This window comes from Leguminivora glycinivorella, chromosome 19, assembly GCF_023078275.1.
Source record: "Leguminivora glycinivorella isolate SPB_JAAS2020 chromosome 19, LegGlyc_1.1, whole genome shotgun sequence".
NCBI classification, from domain to species: domain Eukaryota; kingdom Metazoa; phylum Arthropoda; class Insecta; order Lepidoptera; family Tortricidae; genus Leguminivora; species Leguminivora glycinivorella.
The window spans coordinates 12,254,147-12,278,951 of NC_062989.1; the positions used below are offsets into that span (position 1 = coordinate 12,254,147).

The window sequence follows — 24,805 nt, forward strand, 5'->3', positions numbered from 1 at the left end:
GTATTCCCAGTTATTTTACGATGCAAAATTGGGATACTATGAAATAACTATAGGTACTTAGTTGATTTTGATAACGTATGACTAATGGTAAAGTTAAATTCCTTATCTAGTAATCTTAGGTGTTATCAACAGTCGGTTTATTCTTTATTTACTTATAAAAAAATCATACTAGAAGAATAGACTCAAGGAGAATAATATAGAGATTTAGAGATTTCCGAAAAGAATATTATGTTTTCAGTACCTACAACGAATGGACATTATTTTGTTCCATGTTCGTGTGAGGTCCTCTTTATGAATTTATTATTAAAAATATTATATTCCTTCTCAACAAAGTCATAAATAACCACAAATAAAAGAAAGTATTTTCTTTAAAGTAGATACCTAAGCATCAGATTTTAGAACAAAGATCAAAAGTATAACCTTTACTTTTGATCTTTGTTCTAAAATCCCTTAGGTTGTAGTCGTAGTAGTCAAAAATAGCTGAACAAACAAAGATGCTCGCTGATGTTGCTGATGCTGCCGGCGTCATAAACACCTTATTTTATTTTGCATAAAGGGCTATAAAAACATATCGTTTTAGATACGTACAGGCGACATGTACGTTGTGTTGATAATTTGACAATGTTAATGACTCGGTAGGTTTATTTCGCTTTGTATGAATTAATACGGAACCGCACATTGATGTTAATTGACTTTTGGCAGTTTTGAGCTCAGGAAGTTCAAGCACCTTGTTGATAAAATTAAAGTGAATAATATTAATATAATGTTACTGGTTACCCTCCGGGTTGGAAGGTCAGATGGCAGTCGCTTTCGTAAAACTAGTGCCTACGCCAAATCTTGGGATTAGTTGTCAAAGCGGACCCCAGGCTCCCATGAGCCGTGGCAAATGCCGGGACAACGCAAGGAGGAAAAAAAAAAAAAAAAAAATGTGGCTTTCCATGAAAGATGGGTAATAAGGACCTATTATAAACTGAACCTACTATAACCATAACCATATTATCTTTTTTTTTTTCGAGTAGTACCTACGGTTTTTCGATGCTCATCAGCGAAATTCATGGCGCCTCAAGATTGGGAAAGCCGACCCCGCGTAACGGGAAAAGGCGAGGACAAAGAAGAAGTACCTACGGTTTTTGTAAACAAACAATATTTACAGAGGATATAACAATAACAATTAAGCCTACATTAATACATTTATTTCACAGCAGTCTCAAATATACCTTCTTTCATAAAACAATATACACTTTTATTATTTCTGTAATTATTGTTAGCAGCAACAAGCTAGATATAACATTTTCTATAAAACATGTTCAATATTAAGTGAAATGTCGCAAATCGCGAAGCACCAGAAATCCTTCCAGCCGTAACTGATCGCCCTTCAGAGTCCAATTGCGTTTTTGTTACGACCTGTCCTAATTTTCTCGCCCACGTGGCCAGGCTAATCGATACGGGAGTATCTATACTTTATAGGGACACTTGTAGTACTTGTATTTAATATAAGTTCAGAGTCAGATGTGGTAATGATATTTTTAGCCTTGGCTTGTAAATATGAACATTTGAATACATGCTATTCGATGATGCAGTTATTCGAAAAAGTAAGACCGAATTGCCTAGCATGCTATGGTCATGTGATGCGAAGGGGTGAAAGTCATGTGACTCATGTGACGAGAAAGGTATTATGAATGAATGTGGAAGGAAGTAACGGGAGAGGAAAAGGTAAAAAGGATTGCGTGGGAGATGATATCAAAAGAAAGCAAGTGACGGCCCGGCCACGACATTGGTCTAAGCGCGACCATACGTGCGAATGAAAAGTCCGATCACTGTGTCTCGCTCCAATGTATGGCCGCCGCTCACCGCTGTCGCGCTTAGACCAATGTCGTGGCCGGGCCGTGAATGATGTGATGACGGGAGATACAGAGGTACGCAAGAGGAAGACATGCTGCGCCGTTTCCGAATGACTGGAATAAGGGCAAGCGAATGTCGACACACATATTTGAAGTCTCTTCTCTGCAGCTGACTTTATATTATGATCCCTTTAAGACGCCTTTCTGTATACAAAATACATAAACATTTTGATTCTAGTGTCCGACAGAAACATATTTCTTTAACCGGAGGTTAGGTTTTGATTCTAGATTCGGTCGAAACCATATAAAAAAATTATATACATATACGAGTATATACATAAAGTAATCATTATATTTTAACCGCCTGTACCTAATGTTTTGTCCATATTTTTCCTGGCCGTAATACGTAGAAATATTTTTAAGAATATGCTATACCTATCAAGGTCAATCGAAAGTGACATCAACATCGGTCAAGTAGATACAAATAAGCAAGGGTTCTCCTTTTCCGGTATGAAAATTAATTGTACAATAAAGTACAAACTTTGTAGTAGAAATACACATTTTTAGCTGTAGTAAAAGTTGGGGATATTTTGGCAAAGACATTTTCTCAAATATGCAATGAAATATTGTCTTTACATTCCTTAAAATGGGCTGGGAAGTATCGCTTTTTGGGCGCAACAACTCGAGAGGACTGTAAAGGGATTTCATATTATTTTTTAGGCCTAGGCCTGCAAAGTAACTTTTTTTTATAAAATATTGTCCTTTAGAGCATTTTTTTTTATTTCATTGTATGTTTGAGAAAAGCACTATACATGCCTCGGCGTGAAAACGGATTCCCGGCCTCGTATCCCTATCCGTATATACCCACTTGGCCGGAAATCCTCATTTTCCCGGCCTCTGATGTAATGTACTATTAAAATGATTGCGCCCGTAATAGAGTTAGCATAGCGACCTTGTACGGTCAAGGACTTTTTTCTACTCCAGCACTTAAATCTGTCAATTAGATTATTGTCAGCGGTATCCAAATTGAGTTCATTTGAGTAACGATAAGAAAGTCTATTTGTCTATAGGTTCATACGATTACTGCTAGCAGTAATCATATGAATATAGGAGTTCTGTTAATTTTTTTTTAAAAGCACAACTTCCATTTATCAAGTATGTTTTCATTTGCAATAATAAGTAACTTCACGGAAAAAAAATATTTTAACAATACTACCAGAACGTTTAGTAAAATAGATTTATCGTAACTAATACTACAATCGCGTAATAAAAACAACTGTATTGTTACGTTTACTATATTTTGAATTCAATAGAACTAAGCAAACATTAATATGCACTAAACAGTTCTGTTTGAATTACATATACGAGAACTCCAGTTTTATTTACAACTAATAGAATAAAGGTTACGATAATTCCATTAACAAGAAGCTTCTTGTAATGCCAAAAAAATAAAAATTATCTTTACAATCTTAATCTTAGCGGTTACTATCACAGTATACTTCCTGTAACTTTTTTATACGTTGCCATTACTTTGTAGTTCTCGTAAAGAAATAAAAAGAATATTCTTGTAATGTAAACTCAACGAAGAGTTATATTTAAAAATATTAAGTTTGTATAAATATGTACGCATCGCTGTCAACTCTATTATTTGTATCGTAGCGAATGCCATCGCAGTATAGTTGATATGACTGTTTTATAAGTTGGTATTACTTTGCAGCTCTTGTAAATAATGACAATAATATTCTCGTAATGTATACTGGTGAACAAATAGTTCTGTTGAAAAAGTATTTAGTTAGTATAAATATGTGTTTCGTTTTTGTAACGAAACGCCATGTTTAAGTACCATTGTATATCTTAGTGAATGCTATAGCAGTATAGTTGATTTTACTTTGCGCCTCTTGTAAAAAATAACAATGATATTCTCGTAATATACACCGAAAAATAATTGTTATAACAAAAATATTGTCCGCATAAATAAATGTTTTGCTTGTGTAACGAAACGCAATGTTTTGCGGCGTGGTCGGCGGCCATTTACGTGTCATGAGAGATCACGCGTGGACGCGGATCGCAATAGGTTATATTATTTATCGTTAAACGTACTCACTACGTATTATCCATTCGTTTGGTAGTTTCCATTTTAGGAAATGGATGAAGAGGTGCAAAAACTCTTGCAAGGATGGGAGATGGCAGAGTTGGCAAAAGCAGGTGAGTCACATACCGTACATCATGTAGAACTTAGTAGATAATTAGAATGGTGAGTAAAAATGCATTTAATGTTGTATTCATTTTACATTGCATACAAATTCATACGACATTACGTGGGCAAAATCTAAATACTGAACTAATAAGGACTGTCCACGATAAAAAGTGGTCATACATAACATGATAAATCTTTCTCCCTGAATGCACATTTTGAAGCAATATTATATTTTGATAAATCTGTATACATAAAACTATATAATAATTAAAGCTATTCCTTATAATGCTTTAGTGTGTCTGAGGTTTCGCCGAATGTATACCATCAAGCATTTCATTTCTTGTACAGTGTTTTTTAACAAACTTCACACGCTTCCTGGCACAATTTTATAAATACTTATATTTTTATAAGCTGTTTTACACACATTAGAATGACATCTTAGCAGACAAAAAAATACTTTTTGAAACTCATTTCGACTTTTGGTAGTCAGGAAGACTTTCTACTTCAAGCACTGACAGTTGTTTTTGTATGGAGAGCCAGTGTCAAAAATTCGAATTCAGCAAAGTTAGAAAATCTCAGTACTTTCTTAATCTGATTACAATCAGAAAAATTATTACTATCGTAAAATCAGTATGTAATAGGGTATATTTTGGCTATTATAATTAAACATTAAAAAAATATTTTTGTCATTAAAACTGTTGTACTTAAAGACTGCAAGAAGACACTGTACAAAAAAATATTGTTATCATGAGATACATACTGCTAAAATTCATAGGCCACCTAAAGTTTATAATTTGTTTGTATTTTTATAATGTAGTTTAATATCTACAAATTATTTGACAAACATGCTGCTTATAAATTCTCATTATTCTCAAGATTTACCATGTTATATATGACCACTTTTTATCGTGGACAGTCTTTATATATATCTGAAGTGGACGTAGAATGTTACTTAATGTAAAATTTATTTATAGAAATTTTAATGTCTTTTTCAGATGATTTACAATGGTTGCAAGTTTCCTGTGACCCATGCCATACTATGGAACAAAAGTGGAAAAATTCTGCAAAATATAAATTTTGGACGAAATGAAGGACGGTTCTATTAACACTGACGAATATATGAACAAAGTCTTGCACTAAGGATCGTTGAAATATATTTTTTAACAAATTATATAATTATTTTATTTACTTTCAGATTCACCAATTTTCACCGCTCTTAGCATCCATTCCATATGCTGGGTGACCCAGGTTTCCGGATCCCAGTTTCAACTCTAGGCTTGTCTCTTGGAACTTGTTCCTAGCAACCTGCATTTTTATCGGTAGGTACCTATGAATTTGTCTGTGCACTGTATAGACAACTAACATTTCTTGTAAATGTAAGAAAAGGTTTGTTGTCTATACAAGGTGGTACAGTAGGATTAAAGGCTGAGCCACGCCAGATACGTGTACGTAGACGTGCGCGTAGCGTACGCGGTGTAAATGACGAATCCTCATTAGAGATTACACCGCTTGTGTGACGTGTTTCCCGTGTGTGTCTAGCGGTGTATCATCTCTTTTGAAGATTCGTACTTTACAGCGCGCACGCCACGCACACGTCTACGTACACGTATCTGGCGTGGCTCGGCCTTTAATCCTACTGAACCACCTTGTATAGACAACAAACCTTTTTTTACATTTACAAGAAATGTTAGTTGTCTATACAGTGCACAGACAAATTCATAGGTACCGATAAAAATATAACACGCTAACGCAATTGTATATTTATTAGAGAGTACCATAAATGCAGTTGCTGTAACTAACTTTCTTGTTCTATCAACCATTTAATGAAGTTTACATAAATGAAGAGAATGTAATATATATCAGATGACTTGTATTCTTAACGATACCTATTATTGGCCTAACTAAAGTTTTATAACCTTTACAAGAATTTCTTGTGGAGTTTACATTATTTTGTTTATTTAGACACTCCATTTGTTATAAATACTGAATAATCTAGTAATACACACAATTTGACTGTGTGACCCTTACAATATTTTTATTTTATGATACGTAATGTATATATTACCTTTACAAGAATATATTGTCAAGGTCACATTTCATTTATTAAGCTCTGCAAGAAAATATTGATTATTTGTACGGTCCACGTGTTATGATTACTAAATATTCTAGTAATACACGCTATTTTAATGTGTAGCAATTACAAGATAACTAGTTCACTAAGCTCAACGCATTTAAACAGACTAGTTTAGTTATTTATACTATGTGAACAATTGTCCCAGAATTTACTAGATTTTCTCGTTCAGATTACACTATTCAGGTATCATGGACGAGACTTTTTTCTCCGTGTTTTAATAAATAATATAATATTTAGGTTCATAATTTAAATCAAGATGAAAAAGTAAATTGAAATGCGTTTTACATATTTCATATTGCAAAACAAAGGTAAAAATCATAAGTTTATCAAATAATTTTACATTCGACATTTAAATATTCTTGAACGCAACCACATTTTTCGTAATTAAAAACCGGCTTATTTTCTATTTCTCTTGTCTATGGCACGTTTGACATTTGTAAACTTCAGACGAAAGTATTTGAACTATTTGAAGTGTTTTGTAGTTGATTTTAATTCGACGTTATTGTGCAAAAACTTAAGTAATTATGAGTGATTCTGGTGAACATTGTACTTCCAAAGAAATCAAGGCTATGACGCTCAAAGTGACTGACAATTTGTTACCTGAAAAGTCGGATAAAGCGTACCAAAAATGTTATGATTGTTTTGACATGGAAATTGCAAAAAAATGTTAAAACTTTCTCTGAAACCGCGTTGTTGGCATATTTTGATGATTTGTGCAACAAGTTCTCGCCATCAACATTGTGGACTGAATACTCAATACTGAGATCCACACAAATATTCCCATTAATTATATAAGATAGGTTAGTAACCCATTTTATTATTCTCGAATAGGTATTTATTTGGCTGTCGTAGAAAAAGTATAGTATACAATCGTAACACTATGAAGGCTATAAAAGTCTCGTACCTTAGTTAGGCCACTCGGCAAAGCCTCGTGACCTAACCGCGGTACTCAACTTTTATAGCCTTCATATCGTTACCGTTATATAATATACTATTAGGGTTCACGTTCAAGCTAATTCAGTTCTCCATGTTGATACACGACATGATTTTCATGCCTACCTGTTATAAAATAAACTCTAAGAGCTCAAGAATGAAAGAAAACGATTTTTTTAATACATAGCGAACCCATACTTTTATTTTACGATCGTGTCCGTCGAATGAACACGTATGGAATTTAAAACGCACTGACGCATAAGTAATATGACAGTGACTCGGGCATAAAACAAGAATGGGTTATGTGAAATTAATAACTTAGGGCCACCCCTGAATTTCAATGACTTCTTTATACATATTGTCTGTATACATCAAAAAATGTGGTGATTTTTGTGATGTTCAATATTTCTTATACAGTTTTTAGGGTTCCGTAGTCAACTAGGAAACCTTATAGTTTCGCCATGTCTGTCTGTCTGTCCGTCCGTCCGTCCGTCCGTCCGCGGATAATCTCAGTAACCGTTAGCACTAGAAAGCTGGAATTTGGTACCAATATGTATATCAATCACGCCAACAAAGTGCAAAAATAAAAAATGGAAAAAAATGTTTTATTAGGGTACCCCCCCTACATGTAAAGTGGGGGCTGATATTTTTTTTTCATTCCAACCCCAATGTGTGATATATTGTTGGATAGGTATTTAAAAATGAATAAGGGTTTACTAAGATCGTTTTTGGATAATATTAATATTTTCGGAAATAATCGCTCCTAAAGGAAAAAAAGTGCGTCCCCCCCCCCTCTAACTTTTGAACCATATGTTTAAAAAATATGGAAAAAAAATGACAAAAGTAGAACTTTATAAACACTTTCTAGGAAAATTGTTTTGAACTTGATAGGTTCAGTAGTTTTTGAGAAAAATACGGAAAACTACGGAACCCTACACTGAGCGTGGCCCGACACGCTCTTGGCCGGTTTTTATTTGTGGACTTCAAATGCCAAAAATACCTAATTCATAAAAAAATGGCAGCTACACGTTCTGTTTCCCATATGGAGACTACTATGTACTACTACTAGGACCTGTTGCCGTTGCTGCATGTTGATCCTGACTGTAGCTAAATTACTGCCTTTATCAGTAAAGGCTAAGTTAGATCAAAGGTTTTTAAGCTGACAAAAGCGGTGCAAAAGGGGGCGTCGCGACACTTCAAGAGTATGCGCGACGCAACAGAATGGCTTCCGCAAAAAAATTGCAATTCCTAGCACTATAACCTTCTTTATAGCTTGAACTTTTAGAGACAGGGGTACCGAGTGCTTTAAAATTTCTTAAAATCTCGATGTTCAATGAAGTTCTCTGAACGATTCCAACGAGCGAGCATATAAACTAACACTAACATACGAGTAAAAAGATCCTACAGTCCTTAGTAAAGCAAAAATCCTAGTTTACTACGTACTTTTTAGGGTTCCGTATACCAAAATTAAAATTTTGAAAAAACCCCCGACCGCGACATAATGGACCGATTTTCATGAAACATGGCTAAGAACACTCCCGACTAACTCAGCTTTCAAACAAAAAAAACTAAATCGAAATCGGTTCACCCGTTCGGGAGCTACGGTGCCACAGACAGACACACACACAGACAGACAAACAGACAGACAGACACGTCAAACTTATAACACCCCGTCGTTTTTGCGTCGGGGGTTAAAAAAAAGGTAAAAAAGGAACCCTTATGATGCGGCTCTATCCGTCTGTCTGTCACATTACTTAATATATCGAGAACTACTTATGCTATCGATATGAAATTTAGGAATACTCTACAAATTGAAAGTATTTTTCGTCATGCATAGCCGGGTCCACACGGCGAGGCACGTCGCGACTCGCGAGGCCAGGGATCGGATACCGGTATTTTTTTCGGAACGGTTCCGTACGTTGACCCGAGAACTTTACTTTAGCGTTTCTGGTTCCATTAACCGGTATTCTTTTTCGTTCAGTGAACGAACGTTTATGAGTGAGAACTGTTCCGAAGAACAGAATTAAATGATACGTTCTTTAAAGAACAGTTCGCGGGAACGGAATTATTTCGGTTTATGAGTGAGAACCGTTCCGAAGAACAGAATTAAATGATACGTTCTTTAAAGAACAGTTCGCAGGAACGAAATTATTTCGGTTTTTCTATTTCCAAGAATTTGAACGAACAGTGCAAGCGGTGTCGGCCACGGCCATCACTTTAGTAACTTTAGTTTGATTTGAGACTAGCGGTGAGTAAACGTGGCATCGAACGAAACAAATACGTCGAAAACATTCTGCACCACAACCACAATGAAGTAAGTTTTTTCTTTTAATTTAGTGCATTCAATTTTACCGATTTTAAAATTTAAGTAATGTCACGACGCTTAAGTATTTATTTACAGGCAATCGTACAGTCCAAGGTCAAATAAGGTCGCGACGCCGCTATTAGCAAGAGCGAGAGAGCTGAATAACTTTCTCATTCTAACAAACATCAGCGTCCTTTTGTGAGATGGACTTCCGAGCAAAGCGGTTCTGTTGCAATGGCCGTACCTTTCAAGGTCAAATAAGGACGCGACGCCGCTATTAGCAAGAGCGTGAGAGTTAAATAACTTTCTCATTCTAACATTTCTAACAAATAGCAGCGTCCTTATTTGACCTTGGTACGGTCATCTCAGGTGTGTGTGTGTGTGTGTGTGTGTGTGTGTGTGTGTGTGTGCGTGCGTTCGTGCATGCGTACGTGCGTGCGTGCGTGTGTGTGTGTGTGTAATATACACTACTTTCCCATTAATTGTGACGTTTTAAATTAAAAGGGCTCTCATCGTTGGTACTGTAGATAGTCAATTACCATAGAAATTACATCAGCTACTATCAACAATGGACCTTTAGGGTCAGTTGCACCAAACCGTCTGTCACCGTTAAAGCATTCGTTAAATTTTATTGTATGGACAGTTCCATAGGCGTCTGCTGCGTGACGATGATGTGTGTGTCAAATGTGGTTGATGCAACGGGCCCTTAGTCTAAAAACGTCACAATGAAAGATGTGAAATGTGCAATTAGTCACAAAAATAAATTGTTTTTGACTCAGAACTCGAAGAATCCCAATTCATCCAATGTTCTTATACTGCTGCGAGTGAAAGGGGCACTAATGATGATATTTATGACTTGATCGATGCACAGAATGAGCCCCTGAGTAAGTACTTACCTATACTAAACCTTCATAAACCTAAATACTGAAACTCTGCCCGGTGGTTCGGTGTTAGGGCTTGCAATTATCCGTCCAATTCGAAATCCGGATGATTCGACTCGATATTTGAAAATCCGGATATTCGGATAAAACGGATATTTCGAATATTTTTTATTTTATTTAATAAATCTCATAATTAGTAACATAATTATGTACTACGATACGAAAAAAACGCCGTAGGAAATTGTTATTTTATAATCAGGCTTCAGCTGTTGTTCGTAACCTTAATGTTAGGTTAGGTTACTTAGTTATTTCATTCTTGCCTTTTTTATGAAATGACTTCAGTTGCCCATAAGATATATGATTTTATTTTTATGTAATTTTGACTAATATTTGATATTAATGAAGTTTAATGCTAGAGACATAATCTGATTGCCATATGAGGCAAAACGTCATGTTGTGATCGTTTAGATCGAATATTACCTAAAAAAGGTATTACCTACCTCTACCTACTCCTTGTTTAAATATCAGATTGCATTTACGAGGTTTTCATTGCCGATTTATTCAAATGCAAAAAGAACTATGACATATTACAAACACCATTTAGCTTTGTTAAATAACAAGGCTGACTGATTTTTTTCTCTAATAATTTTCACCTCTTATCTTTGATGACTTCGTGACTCCATTCCAGTTACACTTGGGACTCTCGGGTAGACGTTCTTAGCCAGAGGGCCTTACGTTACGTATACAGCGAAAAAGTTTTGGTGTTGCAACACTTGCAACCTATTTTGAAAGGATAAAATGTAAAAGCGTATCTGCTTAACTACTTCATCTTGTTCTGCAGTTCAATACTAAACAGGTCTTCCGCCGCGGGATACATAGAAGACTTCTTTTTGTCAGAAAATTTGAACAGTTTTAGTTCTGTTAGCAGTTTATTTATTTATTTATAATGTATTCGGATGCTAACAATAATGAAAGTGCAGCGTTTGATACGGTACTCAGTGTCACTTGATTGATTGAGTTAAATTGATATACATTTACATGAGATTATCCACAAATATTCATGAAAAAAACCCTGCCTGCTAAGCCGCGGTCCCGGCGGATTCGAATCCCGGTAAGGGCATTTATTTGTGTGATGAGCATAGATATTTGTTCCTGAGTCTTGGATGTTTTCTGTGTATGTATTTATCTATATAAGTATGTATTTATATCGTCGCCTAGCACCCATAGTACAAGCTTTGCTTAGTTTGGGGCTAGGTTGATCTATGTAAGATGTCCCCCAATATTTTTGTTTATTATTTATTTACTTATAGTCATACTTGTTATGGAGAATTTTTGGCCAAAAGCTGCACTTTTGGATGGAAGCAAGCCGCTTTTCATGGTGATAGTAGACATTATAGTAAACGATTCTTTCCGAGGATATCGAAATTTCATCCCTTAGGAAGCCAAGCGTAGCGAGGTGTTTTATGAAAATGAAAAAAATTCTATCTTTTTATTGTATCGTCCGATTTTGACAAAACGTATCTCAAATGAAAGGTATTAATTTGTGTAATTTAAAAAAAATACAAAGAAAAAAATTTAAAAGAAAAGTAAGAAAAAAATAAAAAAAGTAAATTTCCGTCTCGGAGTGGTTAGATCAGTTACCCAAACGCGTTAGTTCCGCGTAGCACCATTTCCAGTCGCATTGTTCCCCAAACGCGTTAGTTCCGCATCGCGCCGTTTCCAGTCGCATTTTTCCCCACTAGAGTTTGTTGTCGTTCATGTATGTTTCTATTGGCATGTATTGACAGGCGATCCTTTATCTAACAGTTTTTTTTTTCCTAATCGTTTATTTTACCAAGAGCATTTACCACTTGTCGACCTTCGTCCCATAGCATTTTTTTCTATTCGATAATAAGTAGATATCACAAGTATCTTGAAGGAACCATAACCCTGATGGCGTGTATTCAGAAATTGGCGTCTCTGAAGTACGACTAAATAGGTCTTGAGTAGGTATGAACTTAATACACAAGTTTTGTAGTACAGATTAAGGACAACAGTGCCTACTTACCAGTGTGGATATGTTAAGTGTTTTTTTTTTGTTATTATGTAAAGTTACATGTTTGATTTTTAATTTTGAGTTTGTAAGTAAATTCATAATATTTGGGTACTCACCTTGTTTTATTCCTCATCCAAGTTCAAAGACTCAGCCATGGACATGTCAGTGAGTTTGACATCGTCGAGGAAACAATAACATTAAATTTAACATATTAAATCTTAAGTTTCCTTAATGGATATCTAATCTCGGATTTGATTTCTGTGTAAACAATGACAAATATAAATTTTCCGTAACTATTTTCTGTTGATCAACCTATTTAAAAGAGCGACTGTTAATATTTGCGTCTGAAACATCAATCGAATAGAAAAAAATACTATGGGACGAAGGTCGACAAGTGGTAAATGCTCTTGGTAAAATAAACGATTAGGAAAAAAAACTGTTAGATAAAGGATCGCCTGTCAATACATGCCAATAGAAACATACATGAACGAAAACAAACTCTAGTGGAGAAAAATGCGACTGGAAACGGCGCGATGCGGAACTAACGCGTTTGGGGAACAATGCGACTGGAAATGGTGCTACGCGGAACTAACGCGTTTGGGTAACTGATCTACTTAACCACTCCCGTCTCGCACTGAATAACTTCAAAGAATGACAGACAAAATGTACAATGTCGATATACAAGTTTTTTTTAATCGAAGACAGATAAATTTTTAGTTGAAAACTGAAGACCGCATCGAAATCAGATCAGCATTTTTTAAGATACAAGTTGCCAAAGTTGGGAAAGATCGCTTTATATGGCCACTTTGAAATTCCTTTGCCAGAAAGTCAGAAATAACATGTTTTTCTGACACAGAAAAATACATAGTAACAGTACACATCAAAATAAAATTAAAAATTCCGAGGATATTATAATTTCATCCCTTAGAACGACGAGCGTAGCGAGGTCGGTTACGAAAACCGAAAAAAAATCTCATTTTTTTGTACGTCGTCCGATTTTGACAAAACATGTTTCATTTGAAAGGTATTACTTTATGTAACTTAAAAAAAAATATTGGAAAAAATTGGAAAAAAAATGTAAGATTTTTTTTAAAAAAACCTTAATTTTCGTATCACACTGAATAACCGCAAAAAACGGTAGACACGGTGTATAATTTCGATATATGATTTTTTTAAATTAAAGACAAATAAATGCATGATAATAAACTAAAAACAGAATCGAAATCGAATCAGTAGTTTTTAAGATGCAAGTTGTCAAAGTTGGCTTAGTTTGTTTATATGGTCGCTTATAAATTCCTTAGCCAGAAAGTCAGAAACATTATATTTTTCTTACAGTTAAAAGTATGCATAGGTAATAGACATCATTATAAACATTTTTTTACAAGGATATAAAAATTTCATTCCTTAGAAACCCTTACAAAGACGATCCAATAAAAAAAACTGCCTTTTTTTTGTTTTTCGTAACAGACATCGCTACGCTCGGCTTTCCAAGGGATAAATTTTTTATATCCTCGTAAAAAATTGTTTATTATGATGTCTATTACCTATGCATACTTTTAACTGTAAGAAAAATATAATGTTTCTGACTTTCTGGCTAAGGAATTTATAAGCGACCATATAAACAAACTAAGCCAACTTTGACAAATTGCATCTTAAAAACTACTGATTCGATTTCGATTCGGTTTTTAGTTTATAATCATACATTTATTTGTCTTTAATTTTAAAAAATCATATATCGAAATTATACCGTTTTTTGCGGTTATTCAGTGTGATACGAAAATTAAGGTTTTTTTTTTAAAATCTTACATTTTTTTTCCAATTTTTTTCAATATTTTTTTTTAAGTTACATAAAGTAATACCTTTCAAATGAAACATGTTTTGTAAAAATCGGACGACGTACAAAAAAATGAGATTTTTTTTCGGTTTTCGTAACCGACCTCGCTACGCTCGTCGTTCTAAGGGATTTATTTATTCTAAGGGATGAAATTATAATATCCTCGGAATTTTTAATTTTATTTTGATGTGTACTGTTACTATGTATTTTTCTGTGTCAGAAAAACATGTTATTTCTGACTTTCTGGCAAAGGAATTTCAAAGTGGCCATATAAAGCGATCTTTCCCAACTTTGGCAACTTGTATCTTAAAAAATGCTGATCTGATTTCGATGCGGTCTTCAGTTTTCAACTAAAAATTTATCTGTCTTCGATTAAAAAAAACTTGTATATCGACATTGTACATTTTGTCTGTCATTCTTTGAAGTTATTCAGTGCGAGACGGAAATTTACTTTTTTTATTTTTTTCTTACTTTTCTTTTAAATTTTTTTTCTTTGTATTTTTTTTAAATTACACAAATTAATACCTTTCATTTGAGATACGACTTGTCAAAATCGGACGATACAATAAAAAGATAGAATTTTTTTCATTTTCATAAAACACCTCGCTACGCTCGGCTTCCTAAGGGATGAAATTTCGATATCCTCGGAAAAAATCGTTTACTATGATGTCTACTATCACCATGCAAAGCGGCTTGCTTCCATCCAAAAGTGCAGCTTTCTTTTCATAACTAGTATGACTATTATTAAATAAGGTAGTAGTGCCACTCAAGGAGTAATTTTTGTGTTAATTTTACTTTAAAATTTGTTTTCCAAATGAGCTTCTTAAAAATTGCAATGGTATTTCTGTCATTCACAATATTCGAATTATTCGTTTTATCCGGATTTTAACGTGCAAATTATCCGAATTTCAAAATCAGCGGATATATCCGGATTACAAGCCCTATTCGGTGTTACTCCTAAAGTAGGTACTTACAGGTGACCGTACCGACATATGTCAATTAGGGACGCTGTTATTTGTAAAAAAATGAGAAAGCCTTATACGGTCAACCGGGGTGGCTTTAAAACGCAGGGGTGACTTTGAAAATTTAGTTTTAAAGTCATACTGTAAGTAAATTCGCGACTTTCTATGGTAGATTTACAAGAATATTTATTGATCTATTATCTATCTACTAGTTACATGAACAGTTTCAGTAAATAATGAATGATGTTAATTTTAAAGCCGTTCAAATACCATCAAAGTAACCCCAAATTTTCCTAAAGCCACCCCGGTTGACGTAGCTCTCCCGCTCTTACAATCCCGTACTTGTTGGACCTTGGTCGGTTTGGTCGTCTGTAGACAGTGTAGACACGAATACACTCGCCAACTACAGTTGTGTATTCCATGTAGATACACCAAGGGCCCAATTCTCAAAAGCTTGTAACTTATTGTAATAATTTTCTAGAAATGTAAGTACTTATGCAAAATAAATAAAATATTTTTATTGCAGATAAAAGCTTTGACATAGATGATGAAGATCTAGTCTTCAAAAAAATATATATAGAGAAAAAACTACCCCATATCCAAGCGATTCTGATGACCTTGAGTTGGATGTAAGTGCTTATAGTGTGAGAAAGCTGTATAAAATATAATCTGCACTAATTTGTATAAATATGTGTGTTACTTAATCTGTGTGAATTTGTAATAGTGATATGTTTTTAAATGTTTTTAAGGACCAAGATGCAGTCCTTGAGAGAGCACAACCCATGCAATCCATTTATAGTGAACCGGAACCGGACGCGATGTGCCCTTGTTCATGCAAGCGTAATATAGTTGCAGTCGTTATAAGAAAAAAGTTAGAACAAGTTCCCGAAGAGAATTTACGGGCTTGTTTAGAAGATCTCGAAAATAAAATAAAAAAATATTATTAAATGTGTATCAAGATTATGTGTACTCTATCATAATTATAGCTTCAGTGTAAAAGTCAATCATATATACATTCGTTAGTGAAATATCGTTATAAAATAAGGGTTATTCCACTAGTCAGAGTTACCACTAAGTTGTTACCAGTGGTAACTACAATGTTATTTTCCCATAGGCAATTACTGGAAAGATTATATCATAAGATTCATAAGTTTTGTTTTATTTTATACACATGTAAAGCATGACCAGAAATATATGACTACGCGCCATGTAGCGGAATTTCATTAAAACTATTTTCTTCATAGTCATCATACTATACTGAACTGTCACTCCATACATCAGAATAACAACGCACTCCTGCCTGACAATAGTTATTTATATTTCTGGTCAGGCTTTAGTTTCTTAACCATACTTACCATATCCAACGCGATCAATGTTATTTTCACCAAATCTAATGGCAACAGCTGAGACTGTTTCCTCGCCTTTAATTGATTGGCCTCAATGGCCACTGTGTAAGAGTCGTTAGAGGTGCACATTGAATTAGAGCACACAAATATTATTTCAGTAGTTGCCTAATATCAAGGACGATATATACCGGGACTGACAAAGCCCATACAAAAGTTTACCCCTGAAATGTCCCATACATTTATGGTTTAAGAATTTATTTCTCCAAAAAGAATATAACATTCACTTAACTTAGAGAAATACAAAACAGTCTTACTTAAGTATTATTTACAAATGTATGAATACAAAATTCATATAAACGAAACATGCAATAAAATCATATTTAAATATGTGGGTACAGCGTTCGCCGGTATTAGCTGATAAGTGACCAAACTGTAATAAAGTCAAGTAGTACGAGCGCGGGCGGGGCCGACCGTCCAGCGTAACGTGACCTATGAGTCGGTATACTAGCCGTTATTCGTATACCGGTTCGTTTGCGCAGTCGGCGCTTACTCGATACCCGGGGAGCAGTTAGAATTGGCAGTGTAGCATTGCATTGCATGTGAGGCTTTATTACGTACCGAGTTTTATATTGCTATGGGCAAGTGGACGATGGTCATTACGATAGCTGAGCAATGTAATATTTTGTTGTAAATTCATTATTTATTTTATTCATCTGTTTAGTTTTAAGAACTTCATTTTAAACGGTAAGTAATTGGATATTTTCGTAAGTTTTTGTAAATTTATGTTTATTATATTTATTTATTTAATTTATGTTTTGTTATTGATTTATTTATTATTGGGGTCGAATTACAATATTTACAAAGAATATAAATAAGGCGTGCATTAGTGTATAAGCATATCTATATAAATATATATATTAATTATTATTTATTTAATTTATTTTTTACTATTGATTTATTTATTATTGGGGTCGAATTACAATACTTACAAAGAATATAAATAAGGCGTGCATTAGTGTATAAGCATATCTATATATGTATATTCATTATTATAATTTTTATATTTGCCAGGTTCCTCGAAACTAATCGAGGGAGGCTTAATTATTAGTAATAATATTGTATTTTATAGGAATTATTTTATTTTTTAGTTTAGTTTTTTTTTTTAGTTTAGTTTAGCTACAACGTGCAATTTTTTTTTTATGTATACTTTTTAATTGTACTTAGTTTTTTTTTTTTTTTTGCTGTTTATTTATTAATTTATTTTATAGCATATTTAAAGCTATACAAATTCTGAGTAGACAGTAAGAAAGTGCTTTTTTAGGCGTTTTTTGTAAATATTAAAGGACTTACTTTCTTTTAATGGGTTAGGTAACATATTATACAATTGGGCACCCTCGTACATTATGTTCTTTTTGCCGTAGTACATTGTCCGTGGTGTTTGGAGACATATATGGTTAGCTCGCCTTAGTGTACGTTTTCTGACCTGATATTTTAATTTAAAAGTTATTTGACAATGAATTTTTTGTGTTAATATTTTCCGGACTAGAATACATGTATTATATTTATACATTTGGGACAATGTCATCAATTGAGTTTCTTTATATAGTTCTCTAGTTCTTGTTAGATAGTTATAATTAAAGAGAGTTTTTATAATTTTATTTTGCGCTATTTGCAATGGTTTTATGTTTACTTTTGCTGCACATACCTATATTTCAATCATGTACTCCAAGTGTGATTTTATTAGCGAGTTGTAAATAATATACCGTACAGGCTTAGGAAAACATCTATTTATGCCTCTGAGCATACCCATTAAAGATGACATCTTAGATTGAATATTCTTAATATGTGGTTTCCAGTTTAGGCGGCTGTCTAATGTAAGGCCAAGATATTTTTCGGATTCTACTCTAGATAGTGGTTGCGTTGCGCATTTCCGAGCGATTATTTCCGAAAAAATTAACAATATCAAAAAATGTTAGTAGTAAACCCCTATTCATTTTTTAATACCTATCCAACAATAGGTATATCACACGTCAGGGTTGAAATGAAAAAAAAAATCTCTCCCCACTTTACGTGTAGGGGGGCGGGCACCCTAATAATGTTCTCATGCAATGATTAGTTGGTTTCGATTTAGCTTAATATATTTTTTGTTCTTATTTATGGTGTCTGTATTAAGCTCTGCCGTGAAAAATATTTAAAGAAATAAGGAGGCCGTTTCATCATCGCCACCAGTACAAAACAAGGTCCCACGTAAGCAGAAAATAAACATCGACGACTTCGATACAGGCACAAGCTTCATGAATTTTAGGCTGTGTGGAAGTAGCAAGTCTTCAAACCTAGCTTATTAAATTGTCATTCTCTAAAACCATGCTTTAATTTTCTACAAATATTAACGCGAAACGAAACCCAGTACTCGCTGTCCCGATTATACATGACGTCGGCACATTATTGCCATATGAAAACGATTTGTAGCGACACTCTTCCAAGGTCAAATAAAAACTTGTCAGGCTTTAGTTACTAAAAAAAATCCGGATTTAATCCGGAGTTCGGATTTTGCCCTAAAAATAATCCGGATTCTATATTATTGCAATCCCTAGGTATAACCCAATCCTTTCAGAAAATATTTACTTTATCACAAAATTATTTTAAACTTTCTTTTTGACATCGAAAAGGCTTTAGTTTTTTACATACCGAATAACTTTATTTCGGTATCACGATTCCTTTTAAGATAATTACATTATGTATAAGGTAAGGAATAATATTTAGAATACCTAAAATATGACAAATTTGCATTCTATTCAAATCAGTACGAGTATACTTCACGGAGTCCAAAACTATACGCAAATCAGAAGTCCAAAACTAGAAAAATATAGATAGAGAGCGATTGCGGGCGCCGGTCGGCTCGAGCGCGAGTACTTGCGCCGCCGGCGTACGCGTCTGTGTGCGTGCGCCACGCGCACACACAACTTTACTATACAGGGCCTCTCTGTGGGTTCCGCCCCCGTCAACGCGACGGCGATAAAGACCTAAAATTCGTGCTTGCCTCCTGTATCGTCTTAATCCTTTAATGATTCCGTTAACGTGAAACTTTAAGTAGACAGGTTTTATGAAGACAATTGGCCGGTGAGCCCTACAATTTTAAAATTTGCCGCCCTTTATACATGGTGTATATTCTATGCTGTTTCTTCCTATCCTAATAGTTTCAATATCAAGCATACACTATCACTGCACGTTCGCTGTTTATACGCCGAAAGTTGCAACTCAAGTAAATGAAGTAAACAAAACAAACAACCTACCTTCACCTTCATTGCCGGCCGCGGCCGGCCGGCTAACCGAAACAGAAATATAAATGAACTTCGTGTGAAAAAGAGACAGCGAAAGGCGGCTCGTGCGTCGGAGAAAACACTCGGCTCCGGCGCTCGCTACAGTCGCTATACCGCTATACCTACTCCCGCGCGGCTCGGAACGAAATAATATTGGTTTTAGGAACGCTAAAATTCTGTTCGTTCATTTAAACGTTACTGTAAGGAACTGTTCTTTGAGGGAACGAAATAAGAACCGAAACCGAAATTATTTTGTTCCCACTGAACAAAATTTATAATGAACCGTTCGTTTAGGGAACGATATAAGAACCGTAACCGAAATTATTTTGTTCCCATTGAACAAAATTTATAGGTAACGGTTTAAGAACGATATCAAATGGTATTTGGGAACGGGTTCCGATCCCTGCGCGAGGCAATTTCCTCGTGCGGAAAATGTGCTATGTAGACGTGCCCCAGCCTGCAAATACCCTTGCAAATGTTTAATGTATTGGCTAAAAAAGATAAATGTGCTTATCAGAAAATTCAAAAAATCTTTAATATTTCAGATAATTTAATTTTATCACGAGGTTATTATTTATTAATTAAATTTTGCAGACAACGTGAATGACGTAGAATTATCTAGCCTTTTCCATTCTACGTCCATCTTTTATGAAGGGCCAATGCCAAGTGATTGGTTCACCAATGTGTAAACAGCGACTCTTATCTTGGCCAAGGGGGTGCTCCAAGGGTTGGCCCAACCGTTGGCCCCATGTGTACAGCGGCCATTACGTATTTCGACTTCGAACAAAGAGGAAATGCCTTATTTACGTAGTCTTAATTGTAGGGTCACAATAACAGTTCCAATAATTCAAAGGTCAGTTGACGCGGGGCGTGTTGCCAACAGTAAACAATAACGAATGCACAGAATTCGGGGTAATGTATGCATGAGTCAGCCGGCCTGTTATCTTTATCCCGATAGGGGCGGCTTTATGCGTGATGTAACCAAGTTATTAAAAAGTTGGTGTGTTGTGATGTGACAACTAGTTCGAAATGTTTATTGGATGTGAAAGATCAATTTACAACTAGTATGTATTGTATTGAAGTATTATATACAGTTCTGTCTCTTTTCTGTGACAAACCCTGAAAACTATTGAGAATATACATGATATTGATTTAATAATTTATGCACGAAATATTTAAAAGGCAGGTAAGAACCAATTCATTATTTTTAAAATCGGGACTTAATCGCGTATAACTACATATTAAACTGACCTCCAACGTTTCAAGGACGGCGTTGTCCCCGTGGTCTCGGAGAAGACTGGCTTGAAATGACATCAACACCTTCTGACAGCCGCGCGAGTTTTTCGAACTACCCGCACTTGGTTTCGATTATCAACTTGAACTGTTTGCGCACTGTTTATATGTCGACAGAGTAACATCCCTAGTGCGCAAACAGTTCAAGTTGATAATCAAAACCAAGTGCGGGTAGTTCGAAAAACTCGCGCGGCTATCAGAAGGTGTTGATGTCATTTCAAGCCAGTCTTCTCCGAGACCACGGGGACAACGCCGTTCTTGAAACGTTGGAGGTCAGTTTAATATGTAGTTATACGCGATTAAGTCCCGATTTTAAAAATAATGGTGTAATAATCGTGAAAGTTTAAATCAGTGTTAAGAACCAATTGCCTACTATATTTCGTTTCCTAAGTATGTCTTTACTGCAGCCTGAATAGAATGGATTCTCAAAAGACGAACGAAAATTAATTTTCAAAAAGACGCGCGTTTCCCTCTCCCTGTCAGGGCGTGTTGCTTTACCGAGGCACATCTTGGCCATTTGCGACGGAAAGGAGTTGTCTTGTTGTCTTGTGGCGCCGCTCGCACTGAGTGTACGCGCCTTTTAAAGAAGTACACCACACAAACCTGTGGCCTGAACTATGTAACTCTGTATTAGGGCCATTTTTTTTTCAAAGTTGTCCACCTCCACCCCACTTTTTTTTTTGATTTGGAAATTTTTTTGTGGACATTTTTTTCTCCTATCAGCACGGGAAGCATGGTCGCGCGGTAGACGATAAAATAGCAGGCCGTCCCTATCGCAATATTTGTAAGTGCGATAGGGACGGCCTGATATTTTATCGTCTATCCTTCCCTATATGCTTCCCGTGCAGGATTCTGAGTATGAATCGCGTAAAAAATACCTGACAATTTTGAAAAATTTATAACAATATTATCAAGATAAATTTAATCAAAACACTTGAATATTCCATAAGTTTTCTGTTGGCCCCCTCCTACATAACTCTAACCAAACTATACTTTGTTTATTTTGAGCCCACATCCATGACTGATAATGGTAACCAGCCAATTGTGTCTGGAGGCAGTTTTTATAATACTCGCTGTGTTATCACTTGTGCTAAAGTTCTAATAATTGCTTCCTGATAACAGTAGGCAGTAAAGGGAATAAAAAGCAATTTAAATTGTGAGTTGGAGACTCACTCCTCATATTTTTTTAATTCTGTTTTAAATACTGAGATAAAGTAAAAATAATAGTTATTTGTTATACAAGGGGGCAAAGTTGTATTTTAACGCCAATATTTTTGTGGATCTTATCAATAATTTAAGAATGGCAATGCATGTATACAAACAGATGATTTTCTATTATTTGATCTCAAGAGAAGATTAATATCACTGATTAGATAAAAATGTTACATACATCAAGCAACTCATTAATGTTACTTAATGCATGATAAAGTTACAGCAGAAAAGGTTTGTACAACCACAGAAACTTATCAACACCACAAAAATACATTCTAAAAACACTTTCAGTTTTTCTTAAGGTATATATCTCTTTAGGATAGTCCAGGTGTATACAACCAGTTCTCTAGGCATTGCGTAACCTGAATGAGTTAGGAACTGCCCCAGGTAACTATAGCAACCAGCAAAAACAAAAAATCTTACCTTCAACACCAGCCTTCCCCTTCAGTGCAATAACCTTGCTGGCCGGATTCATTATAGCTGAATCAGCACTGATCGGCCTTCTTATAGGATTGGTGGGGTCCGCCATATCGATGATGACCACTTCTGCAGTCTCTCCGACTTTCTCCCGGACGCAGATGAACTTGTCCGACTCCATTGTGAGGGTGTTGAAGGAAATGGAAGCTGGATTGATGCCAACATTTGTGAGCTGTAACAATTACATTCATTATTGTTTGACAAACTGATTTATTACTTATGGTTGAAGACAGAAGGATGTAAATACTATATAAGAAGTAATGGTTTGTATGTCCATTTAATTTAAAGCCCTAAGTAATATTGTTTTTTAATAATATGGCTTATCTTAATGATAATGCTTTTTGTTTGGCAGAGTATACCAGATCAACACTAGTTTATGATAAAAGACATATTACATACTTATTTTAAAGTCAACATTATGAATCATCATCATTATCATTATGAGATTTTCATTGTCCATTGCTAAGCACAGGCCTCTCTTCTAGTATGCCACTTGTCCCATTATGAGTATGAGAACTGACTTTATGCGAGGTTTTTAAATTTTAATTAGAATAAATGTTTAAAACAAACTAAATTTACCAATTAAGTGGGTAGCTGGAACTTTAAATGCCTAGTTGGTACTTTGCAAGCTCAGTTTGTAATCTATTTAAGAGTTTATTTTAAAAAACAAACAATAAAGACCAAAAGCATTATTCATTATCTTTATCTTGTGTAAATGATAAAATTTTGTTCTTTGTCAATAATACAAATTCTGTTACTAGTACTACTCTCAGTATGATACTTTTATTTTTATTAGATTCCTATAAGATTTGAAAACTTGTGAATTCAAGTAAGATAGTAAGGGGCACCTCTTGAGACTATGAATGAAATATGTTATCAATGAATGTGTAAAGTGAGTAAAGATTTTTCATTCAAAGTAAAAGTTGGCATGGAGGAATTCTATAAAATTAAGTGAGTGAAAGCGCGGGATTGACCTGGCTAATGAGTTTTGGCAACGATTTGGAAACATATGATCCAGAGGTGAATGTGGAGCAAATCAATACCGGGCACCCACTCCCGACGGCGCAAGCAGGGGGTGGAAACTGTCAACCGTAATTGCGCAATGTCACTACCAGCTACTATTGTTCCATATCCGACATAATAACGCGGTAAACATCCATCAGACACCCTCTGCTCGTCACCTGAATCATCTATCATCGCCGTCAAGCCGCTATACGTCTATGTTCATCGAATCGATGGGCGTACATACCTGCAGGTGCTCCTGGAACCGAATAGGCAATACTTGCGCCATGGCTGCTAGATCTTCACTCTAACTAGACCGATTTAAATTACACACGACTCTTCCAAATCGCAGTCTGAAATGATAACACAAAAAATTCTTTTCACTGCTGTCTCATCGGAAAACACTTTTGACAATCAACATGGCGTTCTCGAAAGCGAGAATGACAACGGCCGAATATCTATGAAATAATTTATGGATTTATAATGACGTAGCTATTTATTCACTCACACAATCGATTTATTTCTACATTAAGGAAAAATAGGACTTGATAACTTCTTTAATATGTAGAGAAATTACGAAAAATTCTACAACACCCGCAGCTGCCACATATACAAATGAAATGGCAGATATCAGAGAGAAAAAGAAAGGTAGACTAAGCGATGAGTAATCGATGCATTCACAATCAATTTGTGAATGGTTGGCTTTTATTTAGAAGAATTATACCATAAAATAAAGTTTAATGTTGTTAGGAAAAGAATAGAAATCTACTTGATTTATTTTCTTTTATGAAAATTTATAATAATATTCTGATTCTTAATAAAACTTCTAGCAACACTGACCCGCATGGGATACCCGCCCAAAAAAAATCAAACAAAACAAAAAGAAATCAAGAAGTGTAGCTTTTACTTAAAACATAAAGTTAAATACAAAGGTTAACGAGTTTCCCTTACGACATATAAGGTTTATATTTTCAAGGATTTATTAGATTTCGATGAAAGATTTTGCTTTGCAATTTTTCTGCTGGATATTTTT

The 24,805-nt window shown here is 34.9% G+C and overlaps 1 protein-coding gene across 4 annotated transcripts in view; it reads right to left on the bottom strand.

Annotated features, from left to right (window-relative positions):
- Positions 1-24,413, bottom strand: part of LOC125236829 (clathrin heavy chain) — an 80,629-nt gene extending 56,216 nt beyond the window's left edge. Inside the window, exons 1-3 of one of the 4 annotated variants that reach the window (XM_048143761.1) lie at positions 24,281-24,411; positions 24,020-24,125; positions 22,717-22,942 (exon numbers count right to left, since the gene is read on the bottom strand). In XM_048143761.1, coding sequence (XP_047999718.1) covers positions 22,717-22,942; positions 24,020-24,061 — 268 coding nt within the window. In that variant the 5' untranslated portion in view covers positions 24,062-24,125; positions 24,281-24,411. Of the gene's footprint in view, positions 1-22,716; positions 22,943-24,019 lie in introns of all 4 variants that reach the window. The other 3 variants (XM_048143762.1, XM_048143764.1, XM_048143765.1) reach the window with 3 other exon arrangements.
- Positions 24,414-24,805: the final 392 nt, after the last annotated feature.